The sequence below is a fragment of the Chroicocephalus ridibundus genome, chromosome 14 (assembly GCF_963924245.1).
Source record: "Chroicocephalus ridibundus chromosome 14, bChrRid1.1, whole genome shotgun sequence".
NCBI lineage: Eukaryota > Metazoa > Chordata > Aves > Charadriiformes > Laridae > Chroicocephalus > Chroicocephalus ridibundus.
In genome coordinates, this window is record NC_086297.1 from 10596738 (window position 1) to 10613740 (window position 17003).

At 40.9% G+C, this 17003-nt stretch overlaps 1 protein-coding gene across 8 annotated transcripts in view; it reads right to left on the bottom strand.

The window, feature by feature from the left end:
- Positions 1-17003, bottom strand: part of B3GNTL1 (UDP-GlcNAc:betaGal beta-1,3-N-acetylglucosaminyltransferase like 1) — a 127887-nt gene that overhangs the window by 7698 nt on the left and 103186 nt on the right. For 7 of the 8 annotated variants that reach the window (XR_010073228.1, XM_063351635.1, XM_063351637.1 and 4 more), the window contains 2 exons: positions 11074-11209; positions 1302-1370 (listed from right to left, as the gene is read on the bottom strand). Coding sequence is in view for 7 of the 8 variants with exons in the window: in XM_063351635.1 (XP_063207705.1) it covers positions 1302-1370; positions 11074-11209 (205 nt within the window). In the remaining variant the exon portion in view is untranslated. The remainder of the gene's footprint in view (positions 1-1301; positions 1371-11073; positions 11210-17003) is intronic. The other variant, XM_063351636.1, reaches the window with a different exon arrangement.

Below are 17003 nucleotides of genomic sequence, written 5' to 3' on the forward strand. Positions count from 1 at the left end.
TGTTCTTTCTTTTTTTGGCAAGTTAACTTTCTGCCACTTTGGTGAGCTGCATCAGCTTACTGTGCCATCGGAGAAGCACCAGAGCAGGGACAATGGGGATACAAAGGAGAATCTTCGCTGCTCAGCGGGAGCCAGTAAATGGCTTATGCCCAACTGGGACTTCACCATGGATCCAAGCTGCAAAGTTTTCTAAGGATTCACAACCAGTTGCAGTACAATCTTCTTTACGCCTGACGCGCGAGGATGGGCATGTCTTAGGAAGACAAACGCACAGGATCTGTGACAATTACACTGCCAGTATGACTGCAAGGGTAGTTAGTTAGTGAGTCCTCAGTATTCTAGGTCAAAATCCTGAACTCCAATTGTTTCCCTGCAGCTGAAAGCACTCATTAGCTTCCCAGTACAGAATTTGATTTTACTAGTCTACCCTCCAGCTGCACGGGAGGAGGTGCCCCTCCCTCCGCCCTGCTCCCATCAGATAGAGGGATCACACAACCTCAGGGTAATTTGATTCACAAGGTAAGTTGCTGGAGAACTTCTTATTTTGAGGGTTCCTTTTCTGCCAGATCAGCTAACCGAATCAAGTCATCCTTTAACCGCAAGGCTGCTGGACCCACGGTACACGGAGCGGCGGGGAGCGCAGTCAGACCACCCTGCCGTCGGCCTGGCCACGCTGCAACGTCCAACCGCGCTCACAGGATCAGATCCAACTGTTGTAGGGACTGAATCCGGATGAAACTTTACTCCAGGTCTTGAGCTAATTACTGTCATGAAATTAATACAGCAACAAGACAACATTTGTTTTCCTATATGGTTTGTTTACTGCCATCTAAACATCATGCTTCTTTGTCTAGGGAATAAAATGTTGCTGCCTACAATTTTAGGCTCCAAAGAAACCTAGTAAAGTTTTATTCAGATACAGTATAACTATAACATACAGAGAGGTTACAATTAATCACAGAAGCTTTATTTATTTTAATGGATATTTGACTTTTATCCATCATGATCCAGATTTTAGTCCCACTTAAAGAGAAAAAACTGTCAGTGAAGACTACGTTCTGTCCCATCACCAGAATCCTTTCAGAGGGTGTATCTGCTTTTGTCTTTCTGCACTGACCTCAGTCAGCGCGAGGTCCATGGTTCACACTCCAGGGCCAGTCCCCAGCTCTCTCGCTGCTGTCCCGGCCTCCTTACCAGAACGACTTGCTACACAATATTTAAGAGCAGTGATGTATTCTTTCATCACGTTTCCCAGAACACTCCCAGATCACAGTGAAGAACACAACAGTACTTTAACTAACCTCAGATTCTTCATACGTGTAGAATCCTTTTGTTATTTTCTTTTCATCAACATCACAAAACGCTGTTACCTGGCAAAACAGAAGCAGAGCATCAGAGCATTTCAACCCCACTCCTTGCTACCAGCAGATAATTCGCCTGTAGTGCATCCATGTAAGTAATGCCACAGGCATGCGAATGGGCACGGGAATAGGGCAATGCACCCTCGTCCTCCTATGGAGCTTAAAAATTTAATAGATCCTTTCCGGGTACATCTTAAGGAGACGGGCAAATTTTGCAGTTGCCTTATGAGGACATTGTTTTTAAGAACGTGAGAAGGGGTGATCTGAGCTACTGCCTGCGTAAGAGAAAACATCAACTTCATCCTCAGGGACACACGTAACCTAAAACCAGTGACTCGCCTCCTCATTTTGGCACTTCCACTAAACACCCAAGAATCTATAATCCAAACCTGCCTCTTTCCGCCCACCGCAAGCACATCATCTGCCACCAGACCCCCCGTACAGCAGTGCTGCACCATCGCTTCGGATGCTCTGGTAACGCCGGCCTCAACACGCCAAGTCTGGGAATTCCTATGGCTTTAGACTTTGTGTTTTTCAACTGAAAAGTTCAGCTGATTTGGTGTTTGAACACATGTAATTACTGCTTCGTTTGGGTTATTCTTCCTGTAGTTACGGAAACATTATTTGCAGCCCTAGTTGCCAAATATTTCGGATGGTTTTTTATTTGCATTCCTCAAATATGCAGGCATAATAAATGCCTGCAATCCAAAATACACAGTGGCCTCATTTTTGAGCCATTAGGCTGGCACTAAGATTTTGAAAGACTTTTTAAGATATACGTAGCTATGTTTTCCTGTGACTTCCCTTGGATCTACTCGTATTTTCCACACAGAACTCTTACGCTGAAGCAGAACAGTTAGGAGAGTTAAGGTCTTGCAGGAATCAATTGTTCTGGTGAAAGCTGGGTAGCAGTTTTCCAATCTTTTTAATTGTTGCATTAAAAATTGATTAACAACACTTACTGCCGAGAAAATCTGAAAAGCCAAACAGCTGCTTATTAATTTATTAAGTTAGAGAAGGCTGCAAAAAGCTGGCTTGCTTTCCGTGCCTACAAAACTCTCTCGCACATTTTGCTCCTGCCATTGAGGTTTTTTTCTTTTACCTAAAGTGACCTCACTCCGTTGAGGCAGAGGAAAACACCGACACAAAAGCGCCGGTGTCATAACACTGCACTTTTGCGTTTTTTATTGCTATTTCACTCCCCACGTGCCACCTTTACAGCCCGAGGGCAAAGCTGCAGGGGAACAGAACTGCATCGCAGGGCGATGGCCAGGGAGAGCTGCACTCTCTTCCAACACAGAAGGTGTTTCTACATCGAAAATACTCGGGAGAGATTTCTGCTATCCAATGGAACAGTTTTCTCTCCAAATCCTTAAATCCCATAATATCAGTTCTTCCATTAAACATCAATGGAAAGAGAATACAAAAAAAGCCCATCAAGGGACTACAAATACGGCGAACACCACCACCGTACAAAGTCAACGTGGAAAATACAGTTTATAAACTGGGGGGTGGGCAGCGACAGTCCCTGGAACCACTTAGAGGTCGACAGTCATACCTGGGAAATAGGTTGCTTGAAAACAGGCACCAAAAGAAATAAGAACAGAACATTAAGGAAACATTAAATTTTCACTTTGACTAAAGGAACCACAATTACAGGCCTGCAGATCCAGGCTTTTGCTTTGGAGGATCCTGATGCCGGGATCGAACTAAGGACACTTCCCCCTGTTTGAGGTGTTATAATGGAAATGGAAAGAAAGGAGGGAATTCGGGGCAGTACTAGGAAGTTCCTAGACATTGTATGAGGTCTTTGTGGCTGGTGCAGGCTGGGTGAGGCAGCAGCAAACCCAAACAGCTCCTTCAAAGACTAAGAACCAGGACCCTTCTTAGGCTCTCTTTTTTCTCTTAAACACAAGTTCATCCACTTTACATCCCTGGCCCTGTTCCCACGACCACTGGAATGCTTTATTGTGGTTGAAATAATCAGATGGTGTGGACTGAGCACAGTAAACTGTATCCCCAAGATTTCCTCTACCCATCTTATTTATATGTGTACAGACACACACGTATATAAATATGTCTATATAAGAAGGGAAGCAAGCAGAAGCCACTGTGCGAAGAGGGGTTAGTCAGCTGTATCACTTTCATTCTGTGTTAACCACCTGTAAATTCTCCCATATTCTGCAAATCTCAGTTCCACCACTGATGTTTTAGTGTCCTAGAAGCTGTGATCATTATGAACAAAATTTCGCAGGATGCGTCTTCACTGTCAACCCAACAGAGTTCTGGGAATACATGCATTGCCTTACCTTCCAATAATCGAAGCTATTTTTTCAGCTGCTTATACTCCTATAGATTTTAAAAACCAACACAAAACACCAAAACTTTTGACACAAGGTAAAGCGAAATTCTGCCTACACTTTAATGTCAGTCACCGAGAATCCAGCTGGGAGGTCTGTGCTGGACCTGTCACCCTGTTCACCTGCACATGTCGTAATACAGTTAACAGAAACCCCCGACCGCTGCAGATTTCTTCTGAACATGAATGGCGCTAGGGAACCAAAGACAGTTCTTGTATCACTAGATTACCAATAAATGTAACGCTTCCTCTCGTCCTGTGCCGTAACTCGTACTATTGTGTCCAGAAAATTCTGCACGCTGCCTTTGCCAGAGTGACGGCCCAGCACACGACGCTCCTGGTAACGGCGCTGGGGGATAACACAGGTCACCCTGTGACAAACTGCTCTTGGAAGATGGAAATGACTCTAAGCCTTTTTTGCGTTACCACTGAGGTACCTCCATGTGCAATTTTCAATGGGTTCAGCCAGCTTAAATCTGGTATTTACAGTATTATAAACCAGGTCAGACTTGAATGGGCAATTTTGCTGCCAGACCGTACACCATGTGGGTGGCCAAAACATTAAGTCAACTCTTTTTCTGACACACACTATTTATTTTCCAATTAAAGAAAATCTATGTCTGGAGTCTAAATACAGGACTTACGCAGAGTTGTTTATCCTATAAGGAGAACTCAAGGCATCAGGCTTGAATGAGTTATTCACTTTATACTATTAGGATAAACCCAGAGTTACCTATTTATTTTCCTTCATTAATGGGCTTCTTTCTTGTATCTTTTATGAAAACCATCTTTCCGTCCATGAACTCGTGTCTCCCAGGGAGGCACCTATGAATTATAAAGCTATAAAACAGTCTCAAGGTAGGTTTTTTCCCCTCCTTCTTTTGCAGTGCCCCTGGCGATTTGACACCATCGAAGCTTCCAGAGTCCTCAGATCACACTTCAGTTTGAAGAAAATATAGAAATGATTACTTATTTTTTTTTTAATATCACTTGTATGGAAATCTGCACAATTGCAAAACAAAGAAAGACGACTGCTATTTCAGCTGAAGACTGGAAGACACAGCTAGTTATCTGTTATATACAAGCTACACAATTACTGTAACTAATTTTTATAAATATGGATTGCAACATACATTAACAACGGTGTAAGGGAAAAAGGAGAAATAGTTTTCTCCCTCATAAGAGAAAGTTTATGTGGCTCAAAAGATAAGATATTCACTCAAAAAAAATCCCTGCTAGGGGAAGACATGTTTGAGGGAGATAAAAGCACTTCTCTGGCTGGTTCTTTTTAATAAACACAGCCGCTGTGCGAAGGACACGCGGGCTGGGACTATCAGACCTCCCTGGGTAAAGGAGATGAATGGGCAGCAGATTCACCCCACTCCAAACGTACAACCTCACCAGCCAGTACCGGTGGGCTCGGGGGGCAACGGGAATTATCTAGAGTTTGAGCTGCGCTGCTATTACACAATTAATAGTTTGTTTCATACTTGACTTGTTTACTGCCTTGCTGGCTGCTGCAGAGGATGTTTCCTTACCCTTCCCATTCCACTCACATTTCCTAATGGAAAAACTGAAATATTTCGTCAACCTAATAACCTCCTTTGATGGTCAATGATCTTCATAGGATATTATTCCCTCATCTTATTTTCACCTGTGGTCTGCTTTAGGTCTGTAATGGTCATTTACAGAAAGCAACAAAACATAATCACAGCAAATTCTCAAGATCTGGTCCCACTGGAAGGGTACAAGGGGCAAGTTTTACAAGGGAGAGTGAATAACTTCACAGAGCATCATAGAACAAACGGACGACCCTTTTGATAAATGGTCACCTGCACGTTGTCTCCCCCCCCCGCCCCCATTACATCAATTGGTCTCATAAAATTTGTCTTTACAGAAGACAACCTGCAAACTCTCCACAAAATCCTCTATGAGCAGATCTTTCCTACTGCATTCTCTCCACATCTCACGCAATCCTTCATCCATTTTAAACTTCTAGTGACCCTGTTGATTCTTCTATTTGTAACTCATATAAAGCCTCGGAAACATGTTAATATACATCTCTACAAAAGTTAAATCAATTTTGGCCATTCATGTCAAAACAAAGTAACTGAATGCATTATAATGCAAGTTTAAATAGATACAGTTAATGGCAAACAGAACAAGAGACATGCAGGGGCATAAGCATCATGAGCAGAACCATGAATCTAGCAAGCAAATCTGAATCCGAGGGATTTTCAGAATTTGGGTGCTGCTTTTATTTCACCTCTTAAGCGTCAAAGCCATGACAGAAGCTGCGGGTACCTTTAAATTGCAGGCACATATTTCAGGACACCATTTAAAGACACTATTCCATTGAAGACAGCAGCATCTTCCGTCTTTGCACATACACATAACAGAGTTGCTCAAGAGAATTTTAATGCCAGAATCCAACATGCAAAATAAGCTTCTAAACATTGTACATCCACAGTTTCCCTCATGGCATACAACACACAACTGCCTTTATACGTAACAGTGTGGGAACTAGCTGCAAGTGTCCCATTTCTCCCCAGCAGATAACGACATTAGTCACGCCAGTAACTTCTCAAGCGTGCCTGCCTCCGTCCTGACAAAACGGACCGGCAAAAGCACGTCTTCCCCAATGGAAGCAGCAGGGAGATTTCCCTGCCATATTTCAGCATAAAGTATTTGCTTAGTCCAAAATGAAGCCTCTGTCTTACTGATGTCATTTTAGGAGGCTTTATACCTGGATTTAACTGAAGCTTTCAAATGTCATCTCTCTCTCCTCCTTCTCTACGCTCTCTTTTAACTCGCTTTCACGCTGTTATTCCATCTTTCGCTCCACAGTCAAGGTGGGTGTAATATTCTTACCTGTATTTATGTTTCTTTGCTTTTGGCATGTCCCCACTTCAGTCTCTCACACTGCCATTCGTATACTTTAGAACAGATAAAATCCTACAAAACTTAAACATTTCTCGCTTTTGTGAGTGAGCTGAAGGAGCACAGCTGAAGCACGTGGATTAGTGATGTTGCCCTTAGGAAAAGGTGAAGGGAAACGAACAGATGATTTTAAATGGTTAATGAGCTAGGGAAAAGGGTGTACAAAATACTTCCTTGAGGCTTTCAAGTCTGCCACTGGCAGATCGGGTTGTCATAGAGAAACTTGATGGGCTGGCTCCATACTAGTGCTGTTTCCATGCCGCTAATTAGCTGATGCTTATTTGGGCCTTTCCCCCTCCTTTTCTGTTCGCTACTCGAGCACTATTTTCAGCTATCGGAAATGACACAAAATGTTAATGCTGAAGTTCTCCTTTTAGCTAAAGTTTGACAGAGAATAAAAGAGCAGACAAGACAGCTCAGAAACCCTCCAGGCATATGTAGCATCCCAAAAACATTTGGTTTCCATCTTCAGCTGCAAATTATAGACAAGACGGATGTGTTTTAAACAAAAAAAGGTCTGTTCGACTTCATTCTTGCAGAAATGCTAATACTGAACCACTGTCAACTGTGTGAATCAAGAAGGGGACAGCCAGGAAACAGAATTTCCCTAAGAATACTGAGATCCCGGTAATTAATTCATAAAAAACCTACTAGTTGAATAATTTTTTTCTTGTGTTGCTGTTTAGCAAAAATACCGAGCCTTGGATTTTTGCCTGAACTCTTTGGAGACAAAGCATTATTTTAATATTCACCATACAGATGTCTGAAGGAAAAGAGGGACTATTGCTTAGGTGTCCTCTTTTCCTATGGCCGTAATTCCAATGCAGACTGTTTTCCAAACAGACTGAAGTAATAATTTGTCAGTGAGTATGACACACACAGACTGCTGCTTCCTGGAATTGCCAAAATATTGTTTCCTAAGAAACAACGCTACTCGGCATGCAGCGCATTTATACTTTCCAAACATCCTAAAAAAAACTAGTCAGTGTAAGAAATACAACTGCTTTGTTTATCAGGTTCTAAAAATACTAGAAACATTCTTTTTTTAAAAAAGTCATTTTCTTAAATGGCCTAAGCTTGACAGTTCCAACTAATTCTCTTCCTGAAGATTTAGTAGAGTTTAGGTTTTCTTCCACAATTACAAAATAATACAGGCTGTATGTAACAGGAGTTTTCGGGGGGTTATTATTTATTTGAGGAGTACGCGTCCCCAATTTTCTACAGGTCCTTAGTGCCAATTTAGAAAACAACCCTGCTGTGACTCCACACTCCAACCGAGATCGGTCTCCTGACGTCTAAGGAAATTCTCAATCTCAATAAAAGGATGCGGCAACAGTGAAACAGAGCATGGGGGAAATTTTCAAGAGTTTGAACTGACTTAAAGTATAAAAACAACTGAAATCAACTTTAGATAGTTAAATTATAGAGCTCAGTTAAATTAAACAGCTTATTTTGTCAATTTTACCTGCATTTCAAAGCGTATTACATCTTTTAAGATCACATTTTTTTACACAACTGGACCTTCAGCGGAGAAAATGGTAATTGTATTGATGCAATACATCATATGTCGTCTTAAGGGGCTTTTGGAATTGTATTTTAAAGGTGTCTATTTTACATACTTGATGAATTCATATGCCAGGGCCTCCATTTACAAGACAACACTAGATTCTACTTGTAGATTCAAAATGATACTGAATCTCTAGTGTTCTCATAATTAACAGAATATATGAAAGCTTAAATCTTATTAAGGTATTCTTTAACGGGTGAGACAGGAAAAGTACTTTATTGTTTTTAGGGCTGGAAAGGGCGAAGCAACAACTATTTACAACCTTTGTTCATATGGGATTTTAGAGTCTTTGGCAGGAGTTGAAGATTACTCACAAAATACCTGAAGGATTTTTGAGGAAAAGTATAACACGGAGTTTAACTAGCCTGCTTTTACTGTTATTAATTTTGAATAAAATGAGAACTGCCACAAATTACCTACTGCAAATTTTATGAATTTATTTCCTGAAACTCCAGCAGCATAATCCTTTGATTAGCACTCGGAGAAGTGAGATGGTTTAACTTCGACAGCCTTTTGCCAATGACTTACTATGAAACATTGGGATATCATTTAAGCTTCAGTTCTGCCTGAGATGGATGGACTTGGGATCTCACTTTTGGAAAAGCTAGGTTACAATGGCAACCATAATGAGCCTGAACAACTCCATAAAACTAGTGCTTTAAGCCCCACAGATAGCTAATTTCTGATGAAATTAGTGTTATCTAAAAGCCAGGCCTCTACTCTCACTTCAGATGATACAAGTCACTTTCTGAAGCTATTTATCCTCATTGGTTTTTGAGCAAACATTTGCATACACTTGAGAAAACATGTCAGACAGTGGATAAAGTTTGATTAGTCTATATCAGGTATTAAGGATGAGACTGCGACTGCATTTTAGCAGTAGTTTTTTGCAGTACATTTGCAAAATGAGTCATACTTGGCACGTGCAATTGCATCTGGCTTGTGAGCTTGCTAAATGTGTCTGCTATAGTATCTTGTAATTAATGGGTTAATGCTCAATGCAATATTTCAATATCAAACTAAAGCATATTGGAATATGTGCAACTGTAACCTTGACAGAAGCAAAATAGTATCATGGCCTGCAACGCTGCCAAAGCAAACGTTATAGAAAGGTCAGCTGGAAAGAACGGCAAGATCCAGTTAATTAGAACCACGCTGTCAGTGCTGGCATACCGGGGAATGAAGGTCGGTCTTACTGAAGGAGGGGTAAACTCTTGGTCCTTTGGCAGAAAAATGGCAAATAAAAACCAATATTATTTTTCTCTTGCCCCTTTTATTGCCTCTGCAGTGATGTCTTCAAAATCTCATTGTGTTTGCTGAACAGGATGTGAAGTCCTGAATGAGTCACCTACAGAAGTAGGTGGCAAACACAACCCAAAGCTAGAGAGGTATTCTATCTTCATCTCAATCTCCATTTTGCTTTGGCACAAAAAAAGCTAAAAATCAAAACAAAACCAGAAATCCAACACCTAAGATGGTGAGACGCTGCTACAAAAACAAAGTCTATTTTTTCTGTAACATGTCAAAAATCCCTGCTTGCGTAGTAGTACTCCCAGACCAGCTGCCATCTCTGCCCCTGGAACTCATCTTCTAATTCTCATAATTTTGTGGACAGAAGAGTGCAATGGTTGCTAGTAAGTTAGTGGAATTCACAAAGTGCTCCGCAAAACGCTAATAAAAGAGAACATTTTCATAAACCCCCCAAAGACACGCGCACAATGCACTGCATGACCGAGACAACGCAACATATTTAATGGATGGTTCCGTCCTCTCAGAATGAAGTAACTGACTGGGGACACACAGCATTTAATCTTCTTTATTCCTACAGTTCACCCACTGCCACAGGATGGCAACAAAAGAGGGATGGCACTGGAGTATCAAATTCAGGTTCAATTCTTGTGTTGTGTATTTACTGTGTGAGCGTCTCCCATGTCTATTCAGTAATTTCGACTACGGGAATGCAAATTTCCTCTGTTTTCTTATTATATGTGTGTGGTCTGAGGGCCACTACATTAATCAGATTTTTATATATATATATATTTGTCATTTTGTCTTCCCATCCATATTTTTAAGAAAAGAAAACACATTTGGTAATAAAATGAATGTTCTGTGGCTCTTTATAAGAAACAGCCATCTGACATTAGCCCTGAAGCCTTTATCTAACAAAAAGTTATTACGCAGAAGAAAATGCTATAAAAGTAAGGTATTTAAACCCTCGGACAAATCTCTCCTGAGAAATATCTGCCATTGCCAAATACAAGTAACCTCCACATTTTCAATTGATTGCAAATTGAATTAGATAGTCATGTACAACAGTCCCTACTCGCCTGCTCACCCCGCAGCCCACCCCTGGTTTTAAACAATCCAGCTTTTCAAAAGGGAGTTACAGTACAACTGCCCCTCAGAATACAAACCAGGCTGCTCAGCATCTGACAGGGACCGGTCCAGCACCCACTTAGGAACTGGGCAAATATTATACATGTACGAATAATCCTGCACAAGGTAGTTTAGTTTTCTACCATCCAAATAAAGAGTTATTCTACTCACCTGGGGTCCTGGCCTACTACAATGGTAGTTACGCAGTGGTGGGCCATAAACAGTTATATAGTGTGTCTAACCTGGTACCATGCTCAGTCACCAGCAAGCAAGAACACAGGCATTTTAAAAAAGACATACATTATGCAGAATATTAAGAATTCCCCCAGTTTATATTAATCATCAACTAGTACTCTGGGTTCACAATATCTTAGGAGAACTTTGCTACATTATGTTCGAAGCAGCAAGGAGGCACAGGAAAGAGAAGAAAGCGGGTTTGGACAGATGTTACCCAACTCTTACTAGCTCACCTTTTTCCGATTAGCTGGTGACAAGCTTCTGTAGAGCTTCTTGCCTTGCTTGCCAGCGTTCCAAATGGTGAATGATGTCCAGGAGCTCAGGACTCTTTCTTCAAGAAACCTGACTCGATGATTCCAGATGGTTCCCCTGGAGAGTTAGAAAAAGGGTGGATTTTGACACCTAAAACTTTTAGCATTATTATATACCGATATGTGTATGTATGTAGACACATACACATAAAACTGACCAAACTCATTCAACACATGATACAAAAAGTCACAGGAAAACATTATAACAGAGATTTCCTAGGGAAATGTAAACTGTTGCTTGGAAAAAAGGAATTCTGTGGAAGAGCTCAGACAAAAATCGTTAGGATAGATTTGAAACTGTAGCTAAACCACTATTATTTTCAAGAACCCTGGTAGAAGATCACAAGAAGATGAAAAACAGTGGCTATGGGCATCGAATTCAGTACCGACAGCTGCAACTGCCCACTGATAACACCGTTCGCCCATACCCATACTCGCCATATAACCCTGCAGTGCATACAGGTGAACTATCTCCTAAATCTAAGATGACCTCTTCATGTTCCATCTGGCCATGCATTCATTCTCCTTTGTCAATGCCACATTGAGATCTCACAAATTCACTACCTCAATCAACCCAAACATGCAGCCCAATGCTACAATGAAAGTCCATATTCGGCTCAACTCTTCAACAAGTCAGTTTTCAACGCTCTAGATCAGGGGACACCTGTACAGCAACAAACAGTCGCTGAACTGCAAAGTCACACGCCACACTGAAACTACCGCCTGTTACACACCATTCACGCTTGTGAATGTGCACACACACACACTTTAGACCAAATAAGAGTTATTTCATTTTAAAGAATCATAGAATAGAACACCAGGTTGGAAGGGACCTCAAGGATCATCTGGTCCAACCTTTCTTGGCAAAAGCACGCTCTAGACAAGATGGCCCAGCACCCTGTCCAGCTGAACCCTGTAAGTGTCCAACGTTGGGGAATTCACCACTTCCCTGGGGAGATTCTTCCAATGGCTGATTGTTCTCATTAGGAAAAATTTTCCTCTTGGGTCCAATTGGAATCTCCCAGGAGTAACTTGTACCCATGACCCCTTGTCTTTTCCATGTGACTCCTCGTAAAAAGGGAGTCTCCATCTTCTCTGTAGCCACCCTTTAAATACTGGAACACGGTGATAAGGTCTCCCCTAAGCCTTCTTTTCTCAAGGCTGAACAAACCCAGGTCTCTCAGCTTTTCCTCCTATGGCAGGCTTCCCAGTCCTTGGATCATCTTGGTGGCCCTTCCCAGGACCCTCTCCAGCCTGTCCACACCTTTTTTGGATAGCGGGGACCCAACCTGAACACAGAATTCCAGATGCGGCCTGACAAGCGCTGAGTAGAGTGGGATAATGACTTCGTCATCTCTGCTGGTGATGCCCTTGTTGAGCAATTTTTTTTAAAGTGATATGCTTCATAAAGCTTCTTAAAATATGCTTTAGAAGAAAAGAAAGCTGGCAGATGCCTGTGTGAAATTACACCTTTATGTCTTCATATTTGTAATAAGTTCCACAATATAATTTAAGCCAAGTGGTTGAGGTAAAAAACTGTGAGACTAATACCAATGAATGAACCACTTGGCTTTGGAAACAGTGACAAGGGAACACCTGACATCTTTAAAATCTGAAGACTGGATGAGATCTGCAGTAAGTTCAAGATATATTCTTGGAAAGAGGGGACAGCTTCAAGGAAAGCATTTCAATTCATGGCCCACTCATCCCAACGGCATGAATTAATTCACTTTGACAGCTACAACTTGTGTGTGTGCGTGAGCACATTTCCTATCACTTTCAATTGCTTTTACAACAGCATTTCCCACCACATAACATAATATTTAAGACTACAGCATTTACAATGGTTTAACCAAAACTGCCTGCTGTTAAGAACACCTGGTTTGTGTCCAGGGTTCATTTAATATTCATTAACTAGGAACGTATCTTAATAAAGAGTTTTCTCGATGCAATAAATTGATTTCCTCAAATGATGGCTTGACAGATGAATCTCCCTAATCTACACCTCTTGAACAAGGCACCTTGAGTTGAAAATTTCTTTCACAGAAAATTCTGATAAACATCTAATCGTCTCTCCTTTCTGAAAGCACTTCTTCAAACAGGTTTTTCCATTTGCTTTATCATGACAGAACACAATACGCTTTACAACAATTGTTACAACTTGTTCTACAAATTGTAATACCTCTTGTGATCCAAGAAATCAGATGCTGAAATTCCTTAAAGCATTAATGGAAAAAAACTACTCATTTTCCTGCGAGATCCTAAAGCTGCCTATGGTTTTCTTTGTCTTGGGAAGCACACATTTTTTCCTACTAATATACTTTCTTCACAGTTCAACTTTGAGCCCCACACTCTTCTGACTATATCCAGTTGGTATGGAATTTAAACAGCAAAATACTCGGAGAACATGCTATTTCTTCTGCGTCAAATAAGGCTTCTGATTCATGAGGTTATTGTCGGGCAGCTATAGCAAGTTACTCCTGGTCTGCCAGCGCAGCTTGTGATTTTATAGAAAAATCAAAATACATTCAAGTTTCCTTGATGATCAGTATGAGATGTCTGATGATCTGGCATTTCGGTAACACGTGACTCCTATGAAAAGTTTTCACATTTTTCCTATTTTGTATCAGATTATCAGATGTCAGAAAGCCAAGTTCTTCTTATGAAGCGTACCTCCTGAGCAGAAAGTATAACATTTGAGGTTATTGAGGTTAAAAGGTAACCTAATTTGTTCCCAAAAGTTTGTTAGCAAGCTTTTCTAAAATTTTAATGATAGGAATTTTGTGGTTTTATTTGTGTTTTTCCCTCACATCCCTGAGTTACGGTTTGAAACCCATGAAACCCTCATAGCACTAAGACATATGGATTCTTGCTGGGATTATTAGCCAGCTCCAGAGAGCCCACTTCGCTTCAGCCAAATGCTGCTTAGCACTTCATCATTGATTGTGGTGTGATAACTTGGAAAGAACTTCGCACACAAGTAAACGTACCCAAGAAGAACAGTTGCTCCATATAAAGTTTCTGCACCGTTTTGAAGACTACGGCCATGCACCAGCGCTTCAACTAATGGAGAAAAAAAAATAAAAAAAATTCTTGGATTTGATTGCAAATCTCTTCTAATGCGACCACAAGCTGCATTCCTGCTGCAAAGCTTGAGCTGCCACAGGCATCTTTTGACACTTGTCTTTTTCCATGTTCATTAGAGCATACTATATTCCCAGAAGGAAAGTTAAAGGAAAGAAATACGGAGGTCAAGTATTTTTCCAGGATCACTTTACTGGAAATTTTAGAGCTTCTGCTAGCTTCTAAAAAGGAAGATTATTGCTTTGCACATAAATGGAAAGGGCTTAAAACTGATTTTACTTTGAAATGTGACTTCAGAAGAATAACAACGCTGTTTTACATTCCAGAGGTACTTCAGAATCCCTTCTGTTGACTTGAGTGACACAGGCAAGTTTCTGTTCCACTTGAGTTTGCAAAGTTAAGAAAGCTAAGGAAAAAACCAGACAACCTTACACGGCATAGAAAGAATTATCAACTGACTTCTAATTGTAGGGCAAAGACCGGACTCTACGTCCAGGCACACAGAAAACGTTTCAGATCATCATGGAGATGTCCAGGTACATGGAGTACCAGTTGCTTCCAGACAGTATGACCTTGCTGTCTAGGTGAGGGGTGCCTATATCCCACAGAAATCCCTGTACAGGTCAAATTCAAGCAGGCCAAGTCTCGTTGTTGGTAACCACCCATAAAGATTTCAGACTGAAGCAGATTTACTGACCCAATCTTACCTATGAATATTATATTGAGAAATGCAAGCGTGGAAAGTATTTAAGGGAATTTCACTTATAAATAAAAGGATATGAAACTCATTAAACTCCACATTAATTTGATCACTGTTCAAATACATGAATATTGTCAGACAGCTTCATTTAAATACCAATAAATGAGTTCCTTAAATGTGTATTTTAGGTTGTGAAAATGAAGCCGATATACCCAGCACTTGTGATTTTTTTGCTTGCATCACTATGAGGCATTCTTATGAAAGTGCTCACCAAAAAGAATATAAAAATCACATCTCCATATTCTGTGTGCCCTTTTTAATGAAAATTTTAAGTTACTTCGAACACTTTGCAGTCTTAACACTGAAATTCTTTTAACAGTGCAAGCTGAGATCATCAAACATAGAATTGAGGGGAGAATTTGTGACTGAGCGTTAAAGTGAGAACCACACAGTTAATCTTTGTGAAAACGTGCTCCGCACAAACAACGTCTCTCACGTGCTGAAGCAAAAGGTAGCTTACGCAGTGTCAAAAGAGAGAGTTTCAGTTATCCCCTTCAGGTTTCCGGTTCACCTAATTTGCCACATTTTTTGATGTTTCCAGAATAGATAACTGGGATTCCTGCCTCGAGGGATAAGGGAACGCCATTTTCCCACCCTTTAAGAGCCAGTGCAGGTGCAGCAGACGGGAACTGTAGCAACGTGCAAAGGACGATTAAAGAAAATGCCTGAAACGATCTAGAAGTTGTACAAACCACTACTCAGAGATGATTCTCACAGCTATTTTCAGATTTTGCATTATTACATATTCATAGCCACCCGCAAAAACCAGGAGGTATTATTACTCTGCTTCACCCCAAATCCAGGCTGCTTTTCCCGCCCATGTCAGAGAGGATTAAAAAGCCGTTTCCCAGTAGCCATTAGTATCATTTCCTAGCCTGTATTCAGTTAACAAGATTTTCCTCATCCAGAAGGTGGGATACAAATTCTTTTGACTGTAGAAATTTGTTCCCACATCCTAATACTCCTCCTTGGCCCAAATTCTTGAGGTACATTATTTTTCCCATTTCTTTCATTTTCTTGTCACTTCCTGACTTTACAAAAGAAATGTAAGAAGTATACATTTTTCTACTTGGAAAATCGTTCTCAAGGCTTACAGAATTTTCCTAAGATCTCGCTTGCCGTGGCCCCTCAATATTCATCAGTTATGTAGTCTGGAAGGATGAAGAGGAGCCAAAATTCTGCAGGAGTGAAACGAGGGTATTCATGCGGCGGGTGAGAGTGACTACCAAGCGTGTTCCTCAGCTCCAAGAAGTTATTACCATCCCATCCACCCAAGTAACATAACAATGGAGCTCTGTTAAAATGTGTGGTGACCTACTGACTGAATACAGGAGTCAAGAAACATCTGCTCCACTCCTATTTTGAAATGAAAGATAATGTGACAATAAAACCGATATGATTTAATGTCTGAGCTCCGTTAAAGCTCGCCATATTGTTTGACTGCCTTTCCCCTCCTTCCCCCAGCAAGGCTACATAAGTAAATCAACAGAGCAAAGACAGATGTACAAGTACTTGAGAGATGCACAAATACAAGCCCAATATCCTAAGCAGTACTGGAATTTTAGGCATCGATTACCGTCCACAGTAATACTATAAATCTATAAATCTGTCCTTTTCCATGTTGGTTGGTCCCGCACGCTACTCGGGTAACACCAGACAGGAAGAGGAGCTATTCAGCCTCTTCCAGTGGTTTTTTATTCATGGCAGGAAAGAGAGATCTATATTATAGGTGAATCTCACCTGATAGATAATCCAGAGATGGAAGAACAGAGCAATTTTTAATCACAGAGAGAGCTGAAAGAACAGATCCTTTATGGCTAGTTCTGCACGCAAAATATAAGGTCCTTGCAATCCACAGGAAATTCAGAAATGAATCCCGTTTGAACCTTGACCATACTGGTGAATAAACTGATTTTTTTTGTGGTTGTTGTTCTGTTGAACTTCATGTGAACTTATTAATTGCTGGACTATATCGTCCCACTGAGTTATTACATTTACACTGTTAATA